The sequence below is a fragment of the Agelaius phoeniceus genome, chromosome 3 (genome assembly GCF_051311805.1).
Source record: "Agelaius phoeniceus isolate bAgePho1 chromosome 3, bAgePho1.hap1, whole genome shotgun sequence".
In the NCBI taxonomy this organism is placed as follows: Eukaryota; Metazoa; Chordata; class Aves; order Passeriformes; family Icteridae; genus Agelaius; species Agelaius phoeniceus.
Genome location: NC_135267.1, coordinates 73,427,392 through 73,453,811, shown reverse-complemented (window position 1 = coordinate 73,453,811; position 26,420 = coordinate 73,427,392). Strand labels below are relative to the sequence as shown.

General features: G+C 39.4%; 1 protein-coding gene across 1 annotated transcript; it reads left to right on the top strand.

Moving 5' to 3' along the window:
* Window positions 1–1,463: 1,463 nt before the first annotated feature.
* ABCB10 (ATP binding cassette subfamily B member 10) lies at window positions 1,464–25,374 on the top strand. The gene is made up of 13 exons (XM_054628678.2): window positions 1,464–2,017; window positions 9,432–9,632; window positions 9,983–10,185; window positions 11,811–11,945; window positions 13,327–13,473; window positions 14,225–14,360; window positions 16,710–16,805; window positions 19,265–19,474; window positions 19,737–19,816; window positions 21,551–21,731; window positions 21,973–22,016; window positions 23,515–23,549; window positions 24,221–25,374. Exons 1-13 carry the CDS (start codon window positions 1,558–1,560, stop codon window positions 24,510–24,512), a joined length of 2,220 nt encoding a protein of 739 aa, XP_054484653.2. The 5' UTR covers window positions 1,464–1,557; the 3' UTR covers window positions 24,513–25,374.
* Window positions 25,375–26,420: the final 1,046 nt, after the last annotated feature.

The following is a 26,420-nucleotide window of genomic DNA, read 5'->3' as shown; positions in this document are numbered from 1 at the left end:
GCTACAGTGGTTTTCCCAGGATGAGGCTCCATTCTTCAGCATTGTCGCTGGGTGTGCTAACCCCTTGATTTCCCTAAATACTGGGAATTTGGCTATGTCGTGCAGTAGTAAAAGCCTGCTTATGTTTTCTTGTTATCTTTTAATACAATTTTACTCATTTGTAGACTTGAAAGTGTGATTGTTCAAACCACTGTGGCAAACTTAGTCTCACAAACAGATGTTAACTAATTTATACAGAAGTTTGACCCAAAAATTTAAAATTAAAGTACAGGTATCCCTATACTGGGCACTCTGGTGGGTAAAACAGGACAGTCAGTTCCCTGCTCTGACTGCTGGTACTGTGTGGCCACAGGAAAGTTATGACTTGGTTTCTTTTTCCTAAATCAGGTTTGGGGCAGGAGATTGTTTGGTAAATGGTTCGCACCTTGAGCAGTGATATGTGAAAAAAATAGTAACGTTAACAGGTAGGAAGGGACCTTAAAGACCATCTAGTCCCAACTCCCTGCAACAGGCAGAAACACCTCCCACTGGATCAGAGCTCCATCCCAACTGGCCTTAAACATTTCCAGGGATACAGCATCCAGAACTTCTCTGAGTAACCTGTTGCAGTATCTCGCCACCCTCAGAGTAAACAATTTCTTCCTAATATCTATCCTAAATTTCCTCTCTTTCCATTTGAACCCTTTAGTCCTTCTAATCCTGTGGGCTGTAGCCCAAGCATGGGCACATAAGGCCAGTTTATATCGATCCTTTAGACACTAGCCTGAGCATGGGATCAGGCACATGGTGTCCCCAAAAGGCAGCTCTCCTCTGGAAGGACTTTTTCCCTTGTTTGGACCAAGACCAAACCCATGGACACAGGCTAGCAAGGTTCAGTGGCCAGCCTGAGATGGCTGGAGATACTGCTACCCATGCAGGCACGGAAGGGAGAAACAAGGGAGGGGGCCAAGTCCCTGCTTTCTTCTCCTGGGATCGGCTGCCTCAGCTTCCCTTCCCTTTCAGGTGGGTCTCTGCCATCACTGGGCAGGGCAGGGCAGGCTCAAACAATCATAGACTTGTTAGGGTTAGAAGGGACCGCTGGAGATTTTCGAGTCCAACCCCATGGCAAGGCAGGGTCACCTCGAGCAGATGACACAAGAACATGTCTAGGTGGGTTTTTAATGTCTCCAAACAGCAAAAATCCACGACCTCCTCGGGCAGTCTAATCCAGTGCTCTGCTACCCTCAACGTAAAGTTCTTCCTCACATTGAGACAGAACTTCTTATGCTTTCACTTACAGACACTGCTCATCGCTGTCTCACAGGGCACCACTGAAAAAAGTCTGGCACCATCCTCTTGGCACCTGCCTTTGAGATATTTATACGCACTAGCGAGGACCCCCCTGTCTTCTCGGGCGCCATTTCGGCAGGCCCGGGCCCGCTCCCGTCGCTTCCCGGGCCGGGCGGCGGCAGAGGGCGCTGGCCGGGACGGCCGGGAGGAGGCCGCCAGCCGCAGCCTTATCAGCGCGCCGCAGGCCGGGCCGGGCCCGCGCGGCCGCGGGTTCCCGGCCGCCGGCCCATGGGCGGCGGCGGCGGCTCGGAGGCGCCTCCTCCTCCTCCTCCCGCCGCAGACCCGCGCGGCGGGGACCTGCGACCGCAGCAGCAGCTCGGGTGCCGCGCCGGCCGCATGGCGGGCTACGCGCCGCGCCTGCCCTGGCTGCTGCCGCTGCTGCGCCGGGCGGCGCCGCCCCCCTGGGCTCGGGCGGCCGCCGCGGCCGCCGGGCTCCGCGCCCCGCCGCGCCCGCCCGGCAGGTGCGGGGCGCACCCCGCGCCGCCGTCGCTGCTGCTGCTGCCGCCGAGATCCCCGTCCTACCACCGCCGCCGCCTCCTCCCAGCGGCGGCGGCGGCGAGCGGCGCCCCGCGCTTCCTGAGCAGCGCGGCGGGCGCGGAGCCGCCGCGGGGGGCTGCGGACGCTCCGCCGCGCTTCGAGGTTCGCAGGCTGCTGGCCCTGGCGCACCCCGAGCGCCGGAGACTGACAGGTACCGGGGCCGCCCCGGGGCTTTGCCCGAGCGGGAGGGGGCGGCGGGCGCCCCGCCCGGAGGGGCTGCCGGGGCCGGGGTGCGCGGCCGGGATGCGCCCCCGGAGCGGACGCCGCCGGGGCGAAGGAGAAGGTCGTGCTTCCCTGGAGAACCGGCCCTGCTGGCAGCATCCCAGCACAGCGCGGGGTCTCGGAGCGAGCCTTCAATACGTGTGAAAAGCTAAAAACATACATTCTCTCCCCTCTTCTCACTTTGCCATCTCTTAATATGTTGGTTTTTGAAGGGAAGGCAAAAGTTTTGGAAGTTAACAGAACTCGGTTCCGTTTGTTTAATGCCCCTGTGCATGTTCAGCACTGGCTTTACAATCTACGTGCAATAAATTTGGGCCCAAGGCTGCATGAAATTAAGTAAAAAGGGGAACCTGATGAGTTTAATTTTTAAAAATAAATTGGAATTCTCTCTCTCAAGAAATTTTTGCTTAAAACTTTTGTAAGGTGTTTTGATGTTTTCGCAAGATGTCTAGTGCCTGTGCAGTGAAACCAAAACACAGTGGCTGCATAAATTACACCCTTAACACTGATATTTTCAACATAGTATAAACGAACTTTTCTTGACATTTTTTCTCATAGGTTAATATGATAAAAGCTGTTGGTAAGAAAACAACGTCAAATTATTATGTGCTTTGGGTTTTTTAAGGTATCTCTGTTGGCAGACAGCATGTGCACTGTCTCATGAGTGAGAGGCCTGTAGTCCTCTGTAAAAATATAGGTAGTTCCCATGGACTGAGTAAATGGTGTTTGAGAGGAGAGGTCAGGTAGTTAGACATATAAAGAGGTAGTTTGTGGAATAAAAAATACTTTGCACAAAATTTTATTCACACTGGATATTTACAGAGTTTCATTACATGTTGGTGCTATATAGCCAACATAATTTGGATCCAAATGAATGTTTATAGATTTTGGGCTACCTGCTGGTTTTACAATGAAGTTTTAAAAGACTGTGGTTTTCCCATTTAAATTTAATCAAGTAAATAAATCAGTTATTTTAAGGCTGGCTTTTAGGACCCTAGGCTTCTCTATAACTGAAAATTTAATTTAGTTCACTCTACTGGGCACTCACTGCCAGCTTGTTTATCACAAGCAGGGTTATGGTATGCTTGTTTGTAATTATGTTTTGAAATAGAGAAAAGTATCCTTAGTCTGTGCAGTCTGCTGATGGTTTTATCTAAGTAATCAGCTATCACAGTTGCTAAAAACCAGCTACATGCAGTTTTGTCTTTTAAGATAACAAAATGGGCTGAATTAAAGTTTAAAAAAACCCTAACACAACAACTTGATCATATCAAGTCATGACGATGGAAAAAATATGGAAATGTAATAACTGCTTTTCAGTGTTTGGTTGATCTTCATTCTGGGAGAGGAGTGAATTTATGTAGCATTCTTTACTGACACCCTGCTTAAGGGAAAATTTGTAGTTAAGTTGTAATTAGGTGGGGAGATGGAAAAGCTAACAGGGAAAATGCTTTTGGTCATTATAGAGTGCAGGGATAACAAATATGGGTAAAATGCATTGTAGGTGGTTGTAGGGCAATTGCAGGTACCCATTGTATCTAAAATATGTTAAAATAGTTGCATTTTGCTCCTGTTGCAGCTCTGTACAGAGAAACAAGTCCTTAAAAACCTAGTATGTCTGGGTTTGCTCCATTCAAAAAAAGGAAGGTTAACAGTTTCACTATATGAAGCAATGAACCAAGGGTAAAACATTTGATTTCCTCTTCAAGTCCATATAACTGTTAAGCAAATGCTGTGAGATCTCTTCAGAGGTGTTGAGATCTCTACAGGTGCTGTTCAGTTCTGCAGGAAGGCCGAGTTCTTCCAGGTTTTCTGTATTGTATAGAAGGGGTGGCTGGTAACGTAGGGGTGTAGCAGTACCAGTGAGGAGTGCCGTGTGCCTTTCCTGGCACCCCACATGGCAGGAGTCGTGATACTCTGCCTGCTCCTTGCAGCTGTGAGTTGAAATTCACAGTCACAGAAGGTGAGGTGGTTGCCATGAGGACAGTGGAAGAGACTGGGAGCAGAGGATGATTTACGAGGAAGTTGGGCAAGCCTAGCTTCACCCATCTTGGTGCGCTGGGGAACTGGTGTCAGCTGATGAGGTGCAGGCCCAGAGGTGAAGGTGACCTGCTCCCCTTGTGATTGGCAGCAGAGGAGAAGGTCCCATGTTGCTCTGTGCAGGGCCTCTTCCCTGTCCAATGGCTCAGGAAGAAGTGGTGTGCTCTGGCCCAGACTTCCCATGCACTGGCACACAGCACCTCTTGCAGCAGGAGCTTCTGACCCTCTGGAGGCTCCTAGGAATGAAAATAAATGTATCAAATGTCATAATGTCCAAAAAAAAGTATCGTTGTAATATGTTCCATGTCCAGTTACTCCTACAGTGGGGTAGAGCTATGAATGTATTTTAAATGGGACGCGTGTGTTAAATTTTGTTGTTTGCATTTAAAGTGGTAAAAAGAAGCCCATATACTATGGTGGGAATTCACTCTGTTAGTGACCACAGTTTTGTGTAGTGATTAGGAGTTTGTAAATCCCGTAATACCTCCCAAGTTTACCAAAGGAGAGAAGTAGTTGTAGGAATTCCTTGGCCGATCTGGTGTAGTCAGGTAAGGTAAACCTGCATCTTCGGTTAAATTCAGTTCCTGGGGAAGAGGACAGGGCCATTGTTTGAATTATTGAATCCTGCTGTGTGTGTGTGAGACCACAAAAATGCTTTTTCAAAATGATCCCTTTTATATCTTCCCGCCTCCTTGTTTCTCCCCGTGAGAATCTGTCTGTTGCACTTCATCCAAACCACACTCGAAGGAAACAATAGTTGTATTGAATTGTAAAGTAAGCACAAGGAACTCTGAGATTTTTAATCCCATAGCAAAGTGTGCGCTTTCTCTCTATCAAACTTTATGTGCACTGAGTAAGAAGGCTTGTTTTGTACACAGGTCTTCTTTAGAGGCATTCAAGAAATGCCCCTAAAGAAGGCATTATTATCTCAGATATTTTATTTGGTAATTTTTGACAAGTTTGTAATAGCTGCTTTCCTACAGATTGAAATTTCAATTAAGTTAGGAGAGCACTGCTTTATTCATAATCGGATTTTATTTTACTTTAAAATTACACCAGGTGATGCACTTTGATTTTTTTGGAAGGCAATTCTTGTGGTTTTAAAATCGTGATTCCTATATGTATATATATATATGTAGAGGTAACTTGCTGAGTGTTTTCTTATGTGCAGTGCACCAATAAAATATAGGCTAGGTGCTTTTTGTTGCTTCTCCCCCTAGTTTTTCTTCTGATTTTGTCAATGTTTGGTATGAAATTCACAAAAGGTCCAAGCAGCCTTGCAGCTTTATCACATAAAGTTTGTTTTTCTGTGTAATTGGTTGTTTATTTTAAACTGGGGGTGAACTGTTAGCAAAGCTATTTAAGTAAGATATTGCAGAAACAGTAGCTGCTTATCACTGTGATCAGTTTGGTGCTTAGACCTTAATTTCCTTGGGAATGTTGTTGCTGCATTATCTGTGTGAACTGTGGATATAGAAGGAGTAATAGCTAGGTTGGTCTGACATAAAGACTGTCTTCTATACAGGATAAATGTGAACAAGTTAAATGCTTTACTGTTAAATGCACGATAAAAAAAAGAAGCCATACTTTCTCCTCTAAACCTAGAGTTATACTGTTACTTTCTAGCATTTTGCAAACTGTATTTTTCTGAGCACAGTAACACCGTTGTTCTTAACAATGTAAGGAGTATGGTTCTAAAAAGTTAATGCATAATAATAGATGCAGTGCAGATGTCATGTATGAATTTACTTTAACAGAAAGTAAAACACACCACTCATACCTAACCTAGAATACAGAACATCGTTAAATGCTCACAATGTACTCTGGAAGATTTTTATCTTGTAGTAAGCATTTGCAGAGCTGACTCTTTGCAGGTTTGATACCTTTGCAGGGTTGATACCCAAAAATATTGTGGTTCAGGATCCACCAAAAGGAAATTAACTTTATTTGACCAACAAATATAAAATTTACCAGTGCATCTTTCTCCTGTAAAAGAGCAATTGAGGAGCCCGATCGTCCTGAATGCACATTATAATGTGGTAGGTTTTATTCAACACTCCAAATGCCCTTGTGGAAGGCCAGTCAGTGTTCAGCTTAAAAATTCCCCACATATTAAGTAAAACTGCACAGATAACTGATAAAGGATAGACATTCATTGTTACTGGTAGAAAGATATTCCTCACAAATCCAAAGCTTTTTTCTGACCCACCAGCCCTCCATATTTAAATGAAACCAGTACAGTAGCTAAAAGATTTCAGGAAGTAATACTCATAGCTTATGGAATAGTAAAATCTAACTCCTGTGACCTGTTGCCTGGTTACTATGCCCTGCCAGATCTCATCAATACCTCATTTTTCTGTCTTTCATCCCTGAATGGCTTGGATGATCTTAATTCATCTGTGGTAAAATCCTTATGTATTTGTCTTCAAAACAGCCCCTCAGCAAACAGGCTTGCAAGTATTTTCTCTTCATACACTTCCAGATACTATAGTGGGTGAGAAGGGTGCTCTGGTAAAAACTAGCAAAATTAGAAACATTCACTGTCTTGGTGTTGTTTTTGTGTGTAGAAAATTACTTTATGATTCTTTGGAGTCAGTCTAGGTTCTGAAGAGAGGTTTCTGATAGCTCTGCCTAGTTATTGCTTATAAATATTGTGGCTTATCAGTTGGCAACCTCATTCTCTTAGGAAGTTGCAGGTTTGCTGTCAAGAAGTAAGCCATGTTGGCTTTAACAGAGAGTGTGTTGATCTTAGTAGTGATAAAGGCATCACTTTGTGCAGTAATCTGGATTTCTGTGCAAGTAGACAAGCAAAATGTTTGCCTAATGTTTCCAAGAGAGTTGCTCAGCTGCTGCTGCAGCCAGCTTTCTTTGTCATTGCTCCTGTTGCCACTTTGAAGTCCTGGTTTTATAAGTTCCACTGATCTGCCTCACATTTTCTTTACTGTCATGTCAGAGCCTACCAAAAAATTACTTTAAAAAATAGAAGGGTGTGTTGTGGGTCTTTGTTTGATGTCATTTTCTGCGTAACAGAATAAGTCATGTGAAACTAATACTATAGAGTTTACTCTGACCTTTTTTTCTATCAGCAGCAACCTTCAGTGTCACTTGCTTGTCTTCATATCTGGTTGCTGAACACATTGAACTCCTCCCTTTAGTCAGTTATCACCATGACAGCTCCTTTGAAGGAGGCTATGCAATGAGTGTTCGCTGGTTCCTATTTTTTCAACTAGTCAACATTTCAAAAGAAACAAAAAGAGCAGCCACTTGGCAACTGTGCTATTTTCTACTTGGTCTGCTGGCATAATCAATGTGAGAGTTTCAGTTAGGGAACCTTATTGTACATGTGATTTGTGATTAAATTAATGAAGACATGTATGTTGCTTAGTTCAATAGTTTTCAGTTTGCTTTAGATAGTAGTATTTGCTTTTCATTCAACAGTTAAGGCTGTTGGAAGTAATTACAGTGAAACCTGTGCTAGTTTGAATGAAGAAGAACTGAAGATAAATTCAAGCCACCAGACAGAAACATATTAGGAGTTTAGCTGTACAGTCCTCTTCCTTCTGTGAATGTTTATATCTGCAGTTCATATGTACTGTTCCATCCATAACTGAGAAATTGTCTGGACTCATGGAGACTGAGCTGGCATGCAGTACTGTGCTTATAATCAATGCTTTTGTCCATCTCCAGCTGCCTTGGAGACCAACCAGCTTTTCCTGACAGGAAATAACCTGGGTTTTATTGGATTTTTCCCTGCTGCTTCACAGCTTGAATCACCAGTGCTGCCAGGCTGTTAATAATGTCATTCATTTTTAGCTAATAAGTAATATCCTTATGAGATGTGCCTATGGCATAGATCAATAATTTTGCACCAGAAAGTTTTTCACTTTCTCCTCTGGTTTCTTATAGTTTCTGTAGCTTCAAATTAAAGATCCAAATCCTGTATCTTTCACACACTTGCTGGCTGGACTGTAACACAAGGGAAAGATTACAAATAAATCTTGGCTAAGAGGGACAGGCTTCAGCTATGCATTTTTTGTACACTGAATTCTTCCTTATAAGTACACAATTGTATTTACACCTCAAGAACAAACTGAAACAAAGCTTTCCATGTGTGTGAAGGTGGTAAGAGGCATCAAACCACCTGTCAGGTGTTAGAAATACTGCTTACAGCAGTGTGCAATAGGGAGGCTGGCTGCTGTCTTCATCACAGAAGTGATACAAGAAGCTCAGTAGAATGGATCTAAACTTCAGGACTTTTTCAGCACAGTATGCTTTTTTGTCTTCAGAGACATTATTTGCTAGTAGTTTTGCAGCAATCCTATGAATGGTTGCTGTAAGTGTGTGGTTGGTTCTTGGAAAATGATGCTATATAAATGTCATTGTTTGTTGTGGTTTTCATATCAAGTTTGTTCAGTTTTCAATTAAGATGTGGTTTTTTCTAGCTCTCAGTCTTCCAAGCTTGGCTTGACTTTTTAAAATTAAACTTTGTTCTTGGCTCAAGAAATTTCTTTGCAGATTTAAGTTCAACAGGCTAAGTTGTGGTCCAGTGTAATTTTCATACTTTGTGATACACCTTCAAAAAGCTATACAGGCTGTTCCATGGCTGATCCTGCACCTGGGATTCAAGAGCTCTGCTCATCAGCAAATATACTTCTAATTAAGACTTACACTATTTTTCTTTTAGACCAACAATAGTAAAGAGTAAAACTAAGTGAATGTTTATAAAATTTAATTTAATTTTAATTTAAAATTAAAATAAATTCTAAAATTTCTCAGTTAAGAAGAAATCAAATTTGGGGGTTATTTTGGTTTCTGCTTTGTTTGGGTTTTTTTTCCCCAATAAAATTGCATAGTTCTCAGATCAGATCTTTACTTCAGTCCATTGCTACCTCAAAAACAGACAACTGGAAGCTTCCATACAGTGACAAGCATGAATAATAAAACCCAAACCAAACAGGAGTTGAAGGACTGTGTGTAAGAATTAGGTAACTGTCAATGTTCTCTAAGGGTGACACCTGTGGAAAGTTAACCTTTTTGTATGGTTCTGTTGAAGATTAGACAAGAAAAGCAATTCCAGGACTGTGATTGTATACAGAGGCTTTTCAGAGTCTTAAAATATGCCTTGCCTAAGTTAATTTATACAGTGGCTTAAAATACCCCTTTCACTGGGTGTCAAAGACTGCTGATTATTTCAATTGGCACTTGCAAGCTTAATAGAAATTTCAAGTGAAAAATCATTTCATTTGTACTATTAACGATCTTGTAAGTTCAGAATAACTTTCCTTTTTCTTGTTGATTTGCAGCTGCTGTTGGCTTTCTGGCAGTTTCCAGTGTCATTACCATGTCAGCTCCTTTCTTTATGGGGAAAGTTATCGACATTATTTATACAAATCCCAGTGAGAATTTCACTGACAGCCTGACCAGCCTGTGTGCCTTGCTGAGTGGAATCTTTTTATGTGGTGCTGCTGCTAATGCTACACGTGTCTACCTCATGCAGACTGCAGGTAAAAACAGAAGCAGAAGTGGTACTGAGAGTCATCTTGTTTCTTGCAGTCAGGGTATCTAATGATCTTAAACAAATTTTTGGCCATGGCCAAGAGATGATTTTGGAATCAGTACCTTTTTTTAACCAGAGCAAAGGTAAACTAATAGTGCAAAGATAAGTATGCTGGAATGATTGCTCATTTTTATTTGCTGTTAGGTGAGATCTTAAAGATCTCATCTAACACATCTTACCAGACTCTACTCTCTGTAACGTGCCTTGTTCGGTGCTGTGCAGTCCTGTGATTTTTATATTGTTGGTGTCTATGTAAAGTCTCTTGTGTCATGCTTGACTGACTTATGCTTTTGACAGGACAAAGAATTGTGAAACGTTTGAGAGCAAACATGTTCTCCTCTATTGTGAAGCAAGAAACGGCTTTCTTTGACAAGACCAGAACAGGAGAGCTGATAAACCGCTTATCTTCAGATACAGCCCTTTTGGGCCGCTCAGTGACTGAAAACCTTTCTGATGGGCTCAGGGCAGGAGCACAAGCATCTGTGGGGGTTGGAATGATGGTATGGTGGTCTCTTACTTCCTTGACACTACATGTAGTTTCACATTTGTTTCAGTTCTATTAGGTGAGTGTGAGTCAGACCAGTAACAATTGTGTGCTCTTGGGTATGAGTGTATTTCACTGGTTATCTACAACAGATGCAGAGATTATTGCAGTAGGTGATGTGCCTGTAGCCAGCCACTTGATGTTTACTCAGAAGCAAAATTTGGATGATGATGGATTGATATTAGCTACTGTTTCTACCCAAAGTTACCAAGCGAAATGTAGTAGGCAAATTGCTGAATTCCATTCTTACTGAAGATACTAAAATCAGTGATAACATTCCCATGGTTGCAGGTAAAATATGGTGTAATGGGCCTGATAGGAAATCATTTAAGTTGGTTGATTCTGGTTAAGCAAAAGCAGCACTGCATATCTAATTAATGCCAAGGATTTTTACAAGTATTAGTCTTTCTGCTTGAGTCTGTCAGTAAAGAATATGTTTATGTAGGAGCCTTGTTAATGGAGGCTTCCATTAACAGGGCAGGGCATCAGTCAATATTCCTTGGTGGTCAGTTGGATTACATGAACATCTGACTTCTCTTGAGGGGTTTTTTTTTTTGTGGCCTTAGTTTTTTTTAAGCTTATGCATTGGTGTGGTAATTTCTGCTGTCTGTGTGGAGTTAAAAACAGACAGCAAATAGTCTCCTCATAAAAATAAGCATCCAATATTGTCATTATTAGAAACTGTTAAGAGTTTCCACTATGAAACTTCAAAGCTTTAATATTTAGTCACTGATAAGAATGGCTTTCTGTGCTGTCTTACAAAGGGACTCTAAGGCTTTATCTTACCATAGATAAAATGAGATAACTTTATATAACGCATCCTGCTCCAAAATACTGCCATTACATGGTTGTAAGAGGAGTACTATATAAGTTTGCCAAGGAAAGGAAGAAGATATTATTATTAAATAATTATAAAGCCTATTAATTATGTTGATTTTGAATCTTTCTGGAGATTTTTGTTTTCAATAGAGAAAGCAAGCTGAAATTAAAACACATTAGATCTAAAGTCAGTAAATCTTATGAAGAGAACCTCTTTAGGTTCATTAGAAGCAATGATCATTACAAGTGATAAGTTTTGCAGCAATAAATTAAATACCCTGTTCCACCCATTTGTGGGTGCTAGGGAGTAATGGTGACTCTATCTGTTTGTTCCTCAGTTACCCAGAAGTGCTGTATGATATTTCTCTACTCAGAGCTTCTGTATTACACCATCTATTTAATAGTTGTGAAAGCACTTTAGAAACTGTGTAATAGCTTATGTCTTTCAGCATCCCCAAGAGATTTCCTGTAGGCCTGTTTAGTGGCAGGTTAAGGTGCTTGACTAAGACCACACAGAGAACCAGTGAGAAAGCTAGAAATTAAATCCAGATGGCTTTGTCTATAGTCCTTTGTTCTAACTTCCCAAATGCTGTGAAAGAATGGATATTTTGCCTGGAAAAAAATTAAAACATGATAAATGAAAGCATGGCAGCACTAAATCCCTACTAGTTTTAGAAATGTAGCAAGCAAAATTGCACTTCAGTACTCCAGGGATTATTTTTAATCTGAATGCTAAACTCTCACAATACCTTTTTCTTCTAGTTTTTTATTTCCCCTAGCCTTGCTGCATTTGTTCTGAGCATTGTGCCACCCTTGGCTGTCCTGGCTGTGATTTATGGCAGATACTTGCGAAAGCTTACTAAAGTTACTCAAGATTCTCTTGCAGAAGCAACACAGGTAACCTTTCCAGTTAACTTTAAAGTTGCTCTAATGTATTTAAGTTAATATCTCAAAAGTTACAGATCTTCTGAAGACAGTTGTACTGTTAGTTCTGACACTGTAGTTTAGCACCTGAGTAGTAAGACAGGTAAATGTCAGTAACACTTATTCAGAGACCTCAAAAACAATCATGCTTCCTTTGTAGCAATATAACACTGAGATACTAGGCCTTGAGAATTTGGAAATGTAAGAAATTACAAGAAGCTTAGGCTTTAGCTTTGTGAGAGAAAAAAAAAAAATCAGCCTATGAAGTCCTGTGGAAGTTGGTACCTGGATTTGGAAACCACTTGGATTATGGTTTTGAGTTTGAAGCTATCTGGAGCATACTAGATGAATGCTTCCTTTGCTAGCAAGTCCATCTCTGAAGTGCATCCCTGATGCTTGATCTTACTGTCAGCTCTTAAATGTTTATGGGGCCTATTTCTTAAACATTTTCCTCAAAGGCTTAGCATGGGGAAACATTATTATAAAGCATGGAAATATAATTAGGAAAGCTGTAGTTAAAATAGTCACAGTTGCCAGGTGTCATAAACTTGGGATGTCCTTTGTAGAACTGCGTGAAAGGAAGATTAGCCCTCTTCTGTTTGTCTTCTTCAGACTATGTTGGTGGGAAGCTCGTGCCTTTGTAAACCAGGTCTGGGACTTCAAATGAACAAGCAATTGTTGTGTTCCATTCAAATTTTCAGGTTGAATGGAGATGAAAGAAGGAGAATTATTTGTTTGTATCATACTTTTACTTACAAAAGGGGAACTTGTTTTTTCTAAGACCATCACAATGTCCATTAACAACTTAGTGTAATTGGTTACAATTGAGGTATTTTAGAATTAATACTTTGCTGTTTAGAAGTTAAAATACTAAGTTGAAACGAGACATTCACAGTTGGGCTAAATTAATTCCCAGCATTGCTTTGATCAAATGAGTGGAATTGTTTTAGGAAATAACTGCAGGCTTTTTTCATGACTTGGTATGGAACAGATAATCTTTATTTTTTCCCTTCCCACATTTTTATTACATATTGTGAATAGTAACTTCCCTATGGGTGTTGTTCACACCAAATTTTTTAACCCTACTGCTATATTTTTCTGTCTCTGCTAGCACTTAAGACAGTCTTGAGGTTTTTTTTTTTAACTGCCTGGGCATGCAGTTTGCTTTTAACTTAATAGAATTTAAAAAATGGGGTTTGGGGTGGGGAGAGGAAGGCATGAGAAATTTTCCAGTGCTATCCAAAGATATGTAGATTAGTGAAGTGATATTGGTTTAACTTTCAGGTGATCTGTAATGTGAGCATTTCAAATTGTGTGTCCCTGTGGATCTGTTTTGTGCTTTGCTTCAATGCAGTTAGCTGAAGAGCGTATTGGAAACATCAGAACAGTTAGAGCTTTTGGGCAAGAAATGGCTGAAATGGAGAAGTATACAAATAAAGTTGATTATGTGCTACAGCTGGCTAGAAAAGAGGCACTAGCTCGGGCAGGCTTCTTTGGAGCAGTAAGTATATTTAATGAAAGTAAGCCAACCATGTTATGCAAAGTGTCAATTATTTTAAAACTCCCTATGATACTTAAAAATCTGCAAGTAAATGATTGAGAATAAATTGAACGTGTAAAACTGTGGGAAGACTGGACTTAAATAAGCCTAAATTGCTGTGAAACTGCATCTCAAGATAAAACAGTATGATAAAGTCACTATAAGCCTCAATTTCTGCACCACACCCCATAGCAGGGGACTACTTATCTGAGGCCACACCTTCTATTCAAGGAATGAAACCAGTGGAGACCTTCCCCTACCCTTAGCATTTAGAGGTTTGGCTCCCCAGTGAGAGGAGCATCAATCATAGGAAGGTGGGGAGTGCACAGGTAGGGGAGGAAGGCTTGGATTTTTCCATAACTGTTTGTCTAATTGAACTCTAAAACTGGAACATAACTGCAGACTATCAATTCTTCCTTGGTAATGATGGTTGAGAATAATGTTTAGTGTTCCTTTCCACCATGGGAAAAAAAAAAGCCAAAAAAGAGCTGCTTGCTTTTTGAACACTTGTTGGATAGCACAGTGCCATGGATGTCTGGCTGGCTGTTGGCTGGCTTTACATTAGAATTGTTGAATTTACCTCAGTCCTCCAAAAGTCTAGATACCTATAGTGTGAGAGTTCTTTTCATTACAAGGAAAGTTCTGAAACAACATTTTAGAAGATGAAATTTAAGATGTATGTGACAAAATCTGCCTTTTCCTTTTTCCTTAGACTGGCCTTTCTGGAAACTTAATTGTCCTCTCAGTGTTATACAAAGGAGGATTACTAATGGGCAGTGCCTACATGACAGTTGGTGAACTCTCCTCTTTCCTAATGTATGCTTTCTGGGTTGGCATAAGCATTGGAGGTATGGAATGGGAAAATACATTTTCTTCACTTCAAAGCATTACAGTCATTATAGGAGTGGGAAGGAAGAAGCTCTTTAAAAATCTGACTTTCTTAAAAAGTCTTCCAAATGAACTTCTCAAGAAATTACTCTTTTTCTGAAGAGTTAATGAAAATAATAATCTGTAACTTAATATAAGCCTTCTTTTTCCCCAGAAGAAAGGTCATTTTTTTCAATGTGTGCATGTGACAGTATATATTACTTTAATTTTATTAAGGTCTAAATTAAGATACCTGCTGTATTGTGTAAAGCAATAAAATATTTGGGTCTATGTTAAGCATACTCAATTTAGAAAGGCATGTAACATTTAGCTGTAATTCAGTATAGAGTGTCCTCAACTGGAAGAGTAAACAAAGTGCCAGCAGAATACTGCACTGAGTGCTAACTTTCTGGTTTTCCTTACTCACTGACTCCCCCCGGAAGCCCACACACTAATCTACTGGCCCAGCAACAAGCTGTTCATCTTTTTGTCAGAGCTGTCTTCATGGCTGCATACAGGCAAAAATGAAGATAAGTTGCTCAGAAGCTCTACAATTTACTGGAAGCATTCTTCTTTAAAATGAGCCTGTTCATTCTGATAGACTAGGAGGGCAATGCAGCTTTTTCTTTTTTAAGACTAGGCCTGATATCACAGGGAGCACAGAGATGTGCTTGAAGGCAAAATTTAACAAACCTGCTTCTTTGTATATCAAAATTCCAATGGCACCCATTCCAACTATCAGCCTCATTTCTTCTCTGCTTAAATCATTGAAGTTTGGTCAATGAAAAGATACCTGACACTTTGAAAACATAGGGCAAGCTAATATTAAATAAATGAAGATTAGAAGCACTGCTAAAAATATCATTGAATTAACTTTCATTTGCTATAAAAACATATTTTTAAATTCTAGGTTAGATTATTGTAGAATGTAGTTCTGCACAGAGCTCATTCTCATGGGGGCTCTAAAGCAGAGGTGTCTTGCCACAAGAGGCCTGCCTTCCCAGATGCCTACAAGGCATAAAAATCTTCCAAGGGCTAAGTCTGCTCTGTATATGTCATCAATATATATAGGAGTCGATGCAACAGCTGTGAAGTTCACTGCATAATCTGTGACTTTGCCCCTCTTTGTTGTAAGTTTGCTGTGTTTTCTTCCAAACACAGGACATGGGTTATGAAAAACAGAAATGTTTTCTAATTTGTGTTTGCTGTCCATATTATATAATGATTTATTTATGAGTGGTTGTGGATTTGCAAACCTCAGTGTTTGAGTTCAAAGTTGCTCTGTGAGGCTTATGCTCTAGGATGTGATTCTTTGGCTCTTTTTTCCAAGCAGACAGCTTCTCACCATGGCTCTAGAGTTGCAAACTTTCAGATAGTCCTCAGCAGGACCATGATGAAGCACCCTGCTTTCACTTACAGACTTGAGCTGAGCTTCTTGCTCTGCAAAAGTAAACCAGTAAATCCATTATATATATATTTAAATATACATATTTCTATATGCACCTTTGTTTTTCTGCCCTCCTGAAATAACTCTTAAGCACTTTCCAGGAATTCAAAGATCATGAAATTGGTGTCTTTCTTTTTAAAGGCACACAAAAATTTAAGAAACTGGACATCTTATATCTATGTACTACTCAATTTTTGGTTCTGTGTTAGTTTCTGTGTTTATGTCAGCTGGAAAGCCCTTCAACCAAGCTACTTTCAAGATGATCACACATCTGCTAAGAGCTGGGACCCAGAACTATGTGCAGGCCTCATCCTTAGCTTTTGCTTTCTTCAGTACTGTTTGAAGTATTCTGGCATGGGAGACACATTTCTTTCCATTGTCCACTCTCCACACACCTTCTCAAGCATCACTTCAGCCCTGGGGTTTGTGCCCCCTCTCTGCTGTGGCTGACTCAGCCAGGCTCCCCTGTATTAGTGTAAACCTATCTGACAAAGAAGAGCATTCAGAATGCTCTGTCCTACTGAATGATCTGGGAATATAGCTGGTTGAATGCAAAGCCATTTTCCTAAAGTTGGATGCTGTTCTTCCTGACAGGTGAATGGAAAAGGCTGTAGTGTATACACATAAGCTGGAGTGTATTAACATTTTCTTTTCTTCAGAGTGATTTGTTTTACAGATATAAAGAAGAATGGTGAATAAGGGTTATTGGCAGCTCTCAAATGAGACTAGATAGGATTTAACACTTTTAACAGTTTGTTGGAATAAAAGATTCTCTACACATCTGATCCTTCAATGCTGCTGCTGAAAAGTATAATGCTAATTTTATCTCTTCTATGTCTTCCATTGCATATGGATGCATAATACTGTTCTGCTTTTTGTTTAGGTCTAAGTTCCTTTTATTCTGAGCTTATGAAAGGACTAGGTGCTGGTGGACGTCTTTGGGAACTTATTGAAAGGAAGCCCCAACTTCCATTTAATGGTAGGTTCTTGGTTTGTTACTGTTTAAATGTTGATTTTGTCTTATAGGTCAGCAATACTTTAGAATGGTGTGTGTAACACTTAAAGGTAGTACTGACTTAGATAATTTTCAAAGAAACTAAATATAGTAAAAAAAAATCATAATCCTTCTGATTTTACCTAAGTATGAAACAGATGATGAAAATTTTCTTTAATAAAAAATTTTAGAGCCAAAAGCTTATTTAATTAATTACTTTTGATTTAATTATTTTTTATTTATTTAATTCAGAATATGATTTTGAATCATATTACTTTCTAATTTATGTGACTGAGGACATGGTCATTTCTAGCTTTTTGGAATTTCTTGTTGATGTCATCACTACTTCCTCTTGATTCAGCTTTAGAGTGAAAAGAGTGGAAAGAAGAAAAAGGAGAGGAGGGAGGAGCTCTTTGAGATGGCTGTATCTCATATTTCCACTGAACAGTTTACCATGCTCATCTCTAATGGCTCAGAAATGATCAGAGAAGCTTTCAAAACCAGGTGGTTTTCATTAAGAGTATTGCAAGCTTAAACATTTCATACTGATCCAGTGAAAATCAGCCCATAGTAAGACATGTTGGTATGAATCCTAACTTGCAAACACGCAATTTGAGGCCTTTCAACAACACATACTAAACTGAGTTTTTGGGTTGTTCTGCCATAGGAATCAGGGACTGAAGCATGACTAGGGAATAAAAGGAAGTAAAGGGTACAGCTGATAGAGGGAGTTCTGCTTCTTGGAATAGTATGGATGTGCAACTACAGCAGGTGTTGCTTTTGGAGTGATTTGCACATTTCTCCTTGCAGTAATGCTACCCACATTTCTTCTTTATTTGAGGGGGCAAGATTTTATTTTTGCAGAACTCTGGTTGTTGCTGGTGACAGCAGATATCTTGGGAAACAATAATAGTGTCTTTTTTCTTGTGTCTACAATCCAAACAAGAGACAGGTACATAGCTTTCAGATATTTTTACAATGATATATAGAGGAAGGAGTTGTGGTAGCAGACTACCTGTATTGCAGTAGATTCAGTGTTTCAGGCCATGGACAGACTGTGCAATAACTGCAGCTGAGACTTAAGTGATTACTTGCTGCTGTGGTAATAATAAGGATTATGCTGCTAACACGGGATTTAGCAAACACATTTCTTTTCTGAAAAGGAGGTTTACAGGCTATTGTGGAAACATTACAGTGTGTATGTCCATTGGTTAAAGTCAAAGAAGTAATCTGGAATTGTATGCTCTTGCCTTTTCCATTCCAAGGCTACTATGATTAAACTGAAAGCCTGGAGAAGAAATAGAAACCTGGAAAAAAAGAGCAGAACTAGTGAAATCTTGATTGCTACTGATGGGTGTCTTTGTTTCCTATCCACAGTCACTGTTTAACCAAACATTGGCATGTGCTACCCTATGCTATGGCTGGTTGGGAGTTACTTGTGTGCTGCATCTGAAAAGAATTAAGGGTTTGAGCTGTGCTTCTCCAGCACAAACAAGCATGACTCGGGTATTGCTCTAGTACTGCCAGTTTTTACAAAGTTGGTGGGAACTTCATCTTTTGAGAATGCAGCCCCACTGTCCAGTTAATTTGCTTTGTATGGATATGTGCCGCTGGGTTTTAACAGGGCTTGAAAAAATGTCTTTGTCTTAACTGTTTATCAGCTTTTTCTAGTAATGATATTAAGATACTTGTTTAAGTCAAATGCTGTGTTCCAGAAAGAAGCTGGTTTTATTTAACTTTGGTAGTTGTTAATTCATGGTGGTTTCATTGATGGAAAATTTCACAAAGTGAAATTTTCATTTCAGTGAACTGTTGCCCAAGAGTTAGGCCTCTGATTGGTATTTGAATTTATTAAATATGCTTTCCACTGAAAGGAGAAAATAAAACTAAAAACTGTCTGTTAGTGCAACAAACCTAGCAGCAGCTTTATTCCAGTGACAGGAACTCTTCTTGTTCAGAGGAGGGTGCTTCAGGTGACTTTGGCTCGGTGAAAGGGCAGTAAATGATTTGCAATGTTTATCTTTTTGTGTTCTGTGGCAACGGGACTTTGGCCTTCACCAATTGCCTTTTTATTTCATTGCTCCTAATTGACAAAGCTTTAATTGTTTACAGTATGTTCACTAATTCAGATAATTCTATGAGAAGTGATTGTTGTTAGTGGTTAGGTATTAGCAAGATGCAAAATCTCCCTCTTGCTGTAGGTAGCCTGCAGGTTCCGTGCTGGTGACCAACCTGAAATTGCATTTAGGAATGATTGGTATACCACACTGATTCACTCATGGCTGAAATATAACCACTGTGGTCCTGAATTGTGGCTTGCAGTTATCCATAGATTGAATGTGGAGATAGATACTTCTATTGAGTGTCTGTAAAGCAAGTTCTAGGAGGGGTGAGCTAATTTTTGTTTCTATTCACATTTTTGTATTTTATTCTTTGTTTTATAGAGGGAATCACATTAGGCAAAGATGTATTCAGAGGTGCTTTGGAATTCAAGAATGTTGAATTTGCATATCCAACACGTCCAGAAGTATCAATTTTCAAAGATTTCAGCCTTTCCATTCCAGCTGGCTCTGTTATGGCTCTCGTTGGCCCAAGTGGTACAGGGAAATCAACGATTGTATCCCTTCTGCTGCGGCTGTATGATCCTATCTCAGGTATGGTTTGTGTGTTGCTCTCATTTTCAATAATTAATGCTTTGCATCTCAGATAAGCCTTATAAACAGTTGGGGTTCTTGTGCTTGAGGTCCATGTCTCCTTCTGGGGTGTATTGTTACCTTGTGGTGGTGCCTGCATAGCTTTGCATTTCTGATTCACCATAGAGTGTGTGATTCCCCAGGGGTTGTCATTCTCAGCTGTTCCTTCAGACTCTTTCAGTACGTGTCAAACACACTTGACTTCACTGTTTCCTAACTTAAGGTACTATCACCGTTGATGGCTTTGATATCCGTCAGTTAAATCCACTGTGGTTCAGGACAAAGATTGGAACAGTAAGTCAGGTAAGCAAGAAAAAAAAATCCAAGTGGATGAAATGTTGTGATCAACTAGCTTTTCCTCACTTTCTTTCTTTTTAAAAAAGCCAATATCTTGTTTCTCAGTGAAATCCCTCCATCTCACCATAACTGCTGTTGCACATGCTTTGTCCTAAAAATAAGTATTTAGAGCTAGTTCCAGTATTCTATAGTCTGGTTTTACATAATCACAGAGATCCAAAATGTTAGTTTAGATGAAAAGTGTGCAGGTGGAGACTGGAAGGTAAATTACTGTAAATTGTGTAGGTATGACCAACCTAATGCTTGCTGCAATTTGTTGAAGAAAGTAACAAAAATCTTAACACTTAATTACCTTTTGTATTCATAAAAGTCATACAACCATATTTTACACAGCCATTTAAAAAACTGACCTTCTGTGCTCTGAGTAGTTTCCAGGAAACCATAATCTCCATTAGGAAAGCATGAAAATACAGCACAGGTAGCACACACTTATTTTATAGTGCCACCTTCTTAGCAACCTCCAGACTCTGGAAGTCAATGGCATCTTAAAAATAAGCTATTTCATCAATTAAAATGTTCATTCTCTCGTCTCCCCAGATACTTCACAATGCAATTAACTGTTAGGCTGATGTTCTGGTTAAAAGTATAAGAGTAACTGGGTATTTGTTGCATTTCAAAACAACTTCTTTATGTAATAATGCCACCAAAAGCTTTTCTGCAAAAATTATTTTCTTATTGGCATATTAGCATTTTTCTTTTTGAAAGAATCTATTCCATTTAAATTACCAGTAGGAGGTCAATACTAGTATTGAAATAACATGACTCTACTTTTTAAACAGAGCTCACTTACCTTGTTTCAGACATTTTCCCATTGTACATCACTTGTCCTATCTCACAGTTCTCTGTTGCAAGCTTGAATACAAATTAAATGCACATAATGCCATAAAATCTGTGTAGAGATTAAGAAAAGAATCATCATTGTTGCAAATCACAGAATAATTTGGGTTGGAAGGTACCTTTAAATCTCATCTAATCCAATCCCCCTGCATTGAGGAGGGACAACTAGATGTGGTTGGTCAGAGCCCCATGCTTGAATGAACCTGACTTAGAATGTTTCTGAGGATGGGGCATCCACCACCTCTCTGGGAAACCTCTTCCATTGTTTCACCACCTGCATTGTAAAAAAGTCTTCCTTGTATCTAATCTAAACCAACTCTCCTTTAGTTGAAAACCATCACCCCTTGTCCCATGACAACAGGCCTTGCTAAAAAGTGTTTCCATCTTAGAGCCCCCACTTTAAGTCCTGTAACACAACCATCAGGTCCCTCTGGAGCCTTTTCTTCTCCAGCCTGAACAGCCCCATCTCTCTCAGCCTTCCCTCACAGGATAGGTGCTCCATCCCTTCCATTGTGATTGTATGAGGCAAAATACAAAGGAAGGGCTTTTGATGTTTGAATGTATAGCTCTTCTTAAACTCTTCCTAAAATATTAGGAATTGAGAGTTATGTTTTGTCAGTTAAAAAAGCAACTTAATTTTTAATTGGTTTTCACTGTCCACGGTGGTGTTAGGGGAGGAGGTTTTTTATTAGTCTTTTATTCAATTAACTCTAGCTTATGTATTATTTTTATGGATATTGTAGGTGGGGTCATGTAAGTGGGATTTATGTTATCTGACATACTAGATAACACATGCACGCAATTACAGATCTACCATATCAGTTATGTGTTTGCATTTGTCAGGAACCAATTCTCTTCTCCTGTTCTATTGCTGAAAATATTGCCTATGGTGCAGAGGATCCTTCTACTGTGACTGCAGAGGAGATTCAGAAAGTTGCTGAAATAGCTAATGCTGCTAGTTTTATCAGAGATTTTCCAAAAGGGTATGACACTGTAGTTGGAGAAAAAGGAATTTTGCTTTCAGGTACGTCTTTATCTTGCTTATTTTAAAAATCTTTATGCTATTGAGTGATGTAAAAATGCCATCATTTTTTGTTACCACTTTTTTCTCCAAGCTGTAGCCTGCCATAAGTATTAAGAGAATCCACCCCTTACCTCCATTCTCCACTAAGTTACATGGACCTAATTTTGCTCAGCCCAGACATTCAGTTAAAATTACCTGACATCTGTTTTCCTGTTTCAGTTTACTGATTATTTTTCCCCAGGTGGACAGAAGCAACGAATTGCAATTGCTCGAGCTCTGCTCAAAGTAAGCCAGCACCCAACTATTTAATTACTTCTTGGGGGGAAGCAGGAGGTTAAAAAGGAGGAGGTATTTCAATGAGAGAGGTAGGAAGATATTTTGAAAAGGGAAAACTGTATCTTTTATGTTAATGAAGGGCTGAGTGACTTAATGACAACTTTTTTAATGTCAGTGCTTCTCCCTATATTTTAGCCATGTTTTTTGATAGTTCTTGCCAAGACTGATGTTAAATCATTGTAAAATGGCCCATTTCCATAAGATGAGGTCAAGGATGAAGGAAGACTTTAAGAATGTGATGCTATTAAACACATATATGACATGTCTTGTTCAGATCTCTATCATTCATGGGTTAATTTTTCTGGGTTGCAGTTTACTAGGACTTCAGATGCCTTGTCTTAGCTTTGAGGGGAGGTGGCCTGGATTTGGACCAAGGTGATATTTCAGGCACAATGTAGTGTCATATTTTTCTTTGAAGATTGGTGTGGGTCTAGCTTCAGGGCAAGCTCTGTGCTGCACAAATTTGAGGGGGCTTCTGAGGATCAGAACAACAGACAGTTTGGTTCAGGGACAGCCACGGGGCCTTGCAAGGAGGCAGTTTGGTGCTGATGCTCAGCTGGAAGTTTTGATCCTTGCTGAACACAGTTTACATTCATGTTGAGCCACACAGGTGTCTGTAGCATCCTGGCATGCCCAGTTCTGCTAGATTAATAGGAATTTCATTACACCTGTTCTCTTTTACCACTAATGCTGAAAAGCGGATTGTATTTCAAGCCATGCATTTTATATGGTTCATGGGATTAAAGACTTAATGTTGTGGAAGTAAAAAGGTTATAAAAAATAAATGAGTAGTTGATATACTGGGATATTTGAGGGTGCAGTGAAGTCCTGTCTGTCCCAGATAAAGAGTAAAGCTTTTACTCTCAACTTTATCAAGGAAGTTTGGTTATTTTCTGTAATTTAGTAGTGAATTCTTCTAAGGGATTTGAGTGCTGGCAATTTTTTTTTTTTTTATAATCTAACTGAGAGAAGTTCTTAAATGCTAGTTCTTAAGTACTGTGTGTTTTACCTGTGAGTGAAATACTGCTTGTTGGTAGGGCTTTGTTACTTTCAGTTACTAAGACAGTTTTATATAGCAGACTGACTGCAAGCAGAGGGTAGCTGAGCCTCTGTGAAAGAGCCACATAAGAATGTAGAACTTTTGACCACAGTGCTGCCAAGAATGCCTTAAAAATCATCTCCCCTCTTTAGTTTGTATCTTTCAAATGGTTGTCCAGGAATAGTATTCTGCTGTTTTAGTTTGGAAAATGTGGAAAATGGAGGAGTGTTGATTCTGTTTTGTCCTCTTAGCATTTAGATTTCTTAGAAGTAATGCTTTGAATGATACTTTTGATGAAGTAGGTACTCTTACTTGGAGTTTTAAGCTATATGAATCCTCTTCTCTATTGACATAAATATTCAGATCTTGTTTAATTGTTATTATAACCAATTTTACTTTCTTTTTCAGAATCCTAAAATTCTTCTGTTAGATGAAGCAACAAGGTAAGAAGAAAAAGAAACTTAGAAATTATGTACCTGTAAAACTCAGATTTGGGAATTGTTCCTTCTCTTCTCTTCTCTTCTCTTCTCTTCTCTTCTCTTCTCTTCTCTTCTCTTCTCTTCTCTTCTCTTCTCTTCTCTTCTCTTCTCTTCTCTTCTCGTTATACATTATCTAGCCCCTTATTGCTCTCTAGTCACAAAAAAGAATGTGCCTTCTAGAATGTGTGACTTATTTAGGAAACTATAATAAAAGGTGTTTATGCAAAGCAGAAAGGATAGCTGGTACATTGTGATTTTTCATGGAGTTACATTCATAATATGTAACATGATTTTGAAACATCTGCTTAAGGCTTCTTTGGATCTTTAGTTTAAATTAGATCCTCGTGTAAAATAAATAGGATTATTGTGCAGTGTAAATGATTTTTTTTCCACCTACCGACTTTGGTGTTATTTCTCAATGCTTATTTTTGCATATGAGAATATGTCATGCCTATAACTTGGAAGTGAGCACTGAGCATGTTCATTAAACTTTCCTGCAGTTCCAGTGGTTCATCTTCACCACAAATAGAGAGGGATTGCAGTTTTGGCAAAATAAGCTTCATGCATACAAAATCAACCTGCCTTACAATAACAAATCTCCTCCTCTCTCCCATCCCCACCCCATTTGTTACTAGTGCTTTGGATGCTGAAAATGAGTATCTAGTGCAAGAAGCTCTGGACCGGCTGATGGAAGGGAGGACAGTCCTCATCATTGCTCATCGTCTGTCTACTATTCAAAATGCTGATTCCGTTGCAGTCCTTGGCCAGGGTAAAATTCTTGAATGTGGGAAACATGAGGAACTACTTGCAAATCCAAATGGACTTTTCAGGAAACTAATGCAGAAACAAGCTGTTCTTCAGAATAATGATACTTTTGCATTGGATTTACAATCCAGAGAAAAGGATATATTAAAAGAAAATGTATGAGACAATGTATGAATAATTACAAACTTCAAAGACTATAACTTATGTTTCAGTTATGTAAATGTTATATTTTTCCAAAATGTACAAAATATTCTTTTGAAACTTAAATGTGTTTAAACTTTTTATTGAAAGCTTTTTAATAACTATTGTAACTTTTAAAAATATCTGTCACACTGAGATAATTTCAGGGCATAGACTTTTCTGCTTGTGTTACTTTGAGGCTCTCTAGAATCCTGTTTCCTGTAATGCACTGTATGAAGATGTGCTCCATTCTTGAGTAAGTTTAGTATTTTAAAGGTAATTAAATGACAATCTTATCATTTTCATATCATTGTCTCTCTCTTTCCAAGGAACTTTCATGTTTTGTGCTTGTCAGTAGTCTTAAAATGCTGGAATTCAAAAATGTATGACACTAACACACTTTGAAAGTTCTGTCTGACTTCCACTGCACTGTGCTTCCAGCTGCTCTTTGTTCTGAAATGTGATTATGTGTTCTGAACTTGACTATGATCCCCATCTACAGTTCCTGTGGAGAATTACATATTAAAACACATTTTAGAGAGTATGAAAGCACAAGTTGGAGGAAAGTTCTTTAATAAAACAAACAACCCAATGGAAAAAAAGGCAACCAAACAAAAAAACTGACTTTACAAAAGGACAAAGGAAGTGTATTACTATATGGAGTCCCACAGGAAAATCTAAAATTTGCATGTGTTTTCTTCCCTTTTCTATTTTCCCATTTCTTTAGTTTCACTTCCTTTCTAAGATGACATCTGAAAGAACATGCCCTCCCACATATGTTTTTGTCCTTTTAAAAGGCATATGTAAGTTTTGTATTGTTAATTAAAATTTCAGTGATACAAATAATGAGTTTTGCCTAACTATTTTATTAGAAACAACCAGTAAACAACCTTCTCAAGGACAACTAGTAAAATAGCAGCATTACATGAATTTGAATAACTGCAGGGGAATATGTTTGGCAGTGAATAGTTTGCCTCATATTTCTGATTTAAGAGCCTCTTTCAGCAGAATCTCTGAAGATGCAAAACCCCACAAGGAGATTTTACAAAGCTAGAAACTTCCCAGGTCACATTAAAACTCATCCATGCTCGGAGAACTTGTTGCTGGAAGACCTTATTGGCAATAGCTGAAATAACTAGTGCTGGGCAAGCTTAAGATGTTAGTGCCATTAATGGCACCTTGTGGAATATTGTGAAAATATTAGAGAATAAAAATAAAATTACATCCAGATGTGATTGTATCTTCAGATAAAATTTTCCTAGAAGCATACGTTGTACTAAAGATAGGCAAAAAATAGTCCTGACCCAATATTTAATTTCAGTGTTGACTATTAGTTAATGTATGGCGAAGGGTTTGCATCTGTAATCCTCACTCATGTAATTTCCCCTTATGTGAGATCCAATGAGCCCCTTTATCCCTGTATTTACACGGGTTACAGGAATTACTTGCAGCTGAACTGAATGAGTGTTTCATGTCTTTTGTTCATTAGTTCTCCTGGCAGCTATTGCAGCCGACAGAGAGTGGAAAAGCTACACAAAAGTTCTAGTCCACTGAAATGCAAATGTTTGTCATAGCAGGTACATTGCTTAGCAGACTTTATTCAAGTTAGAACCACTCAAAAAACTCCTTGGGATATTTATGGGACAGTCAAGAACTGGTTAAGTCTCTAATTGGTATCAGTACAAACTATTTCTGTGTAGAAAATGAGATTTGAATGTTGAATTGTATCTCTCTCCTGAAGATGGAGCTCTTACAGGGCTGGGAGAGCCAAAGGAAGCCGACTGATTCCCTGAGGAAGTGTAGCTGCATATAGATAGGGTTCAATCAGCAAAACACAACTGCTCATGCCTGCATCGTTTTAAATATTTTAGGAACAAGCTGTGAAGAAGA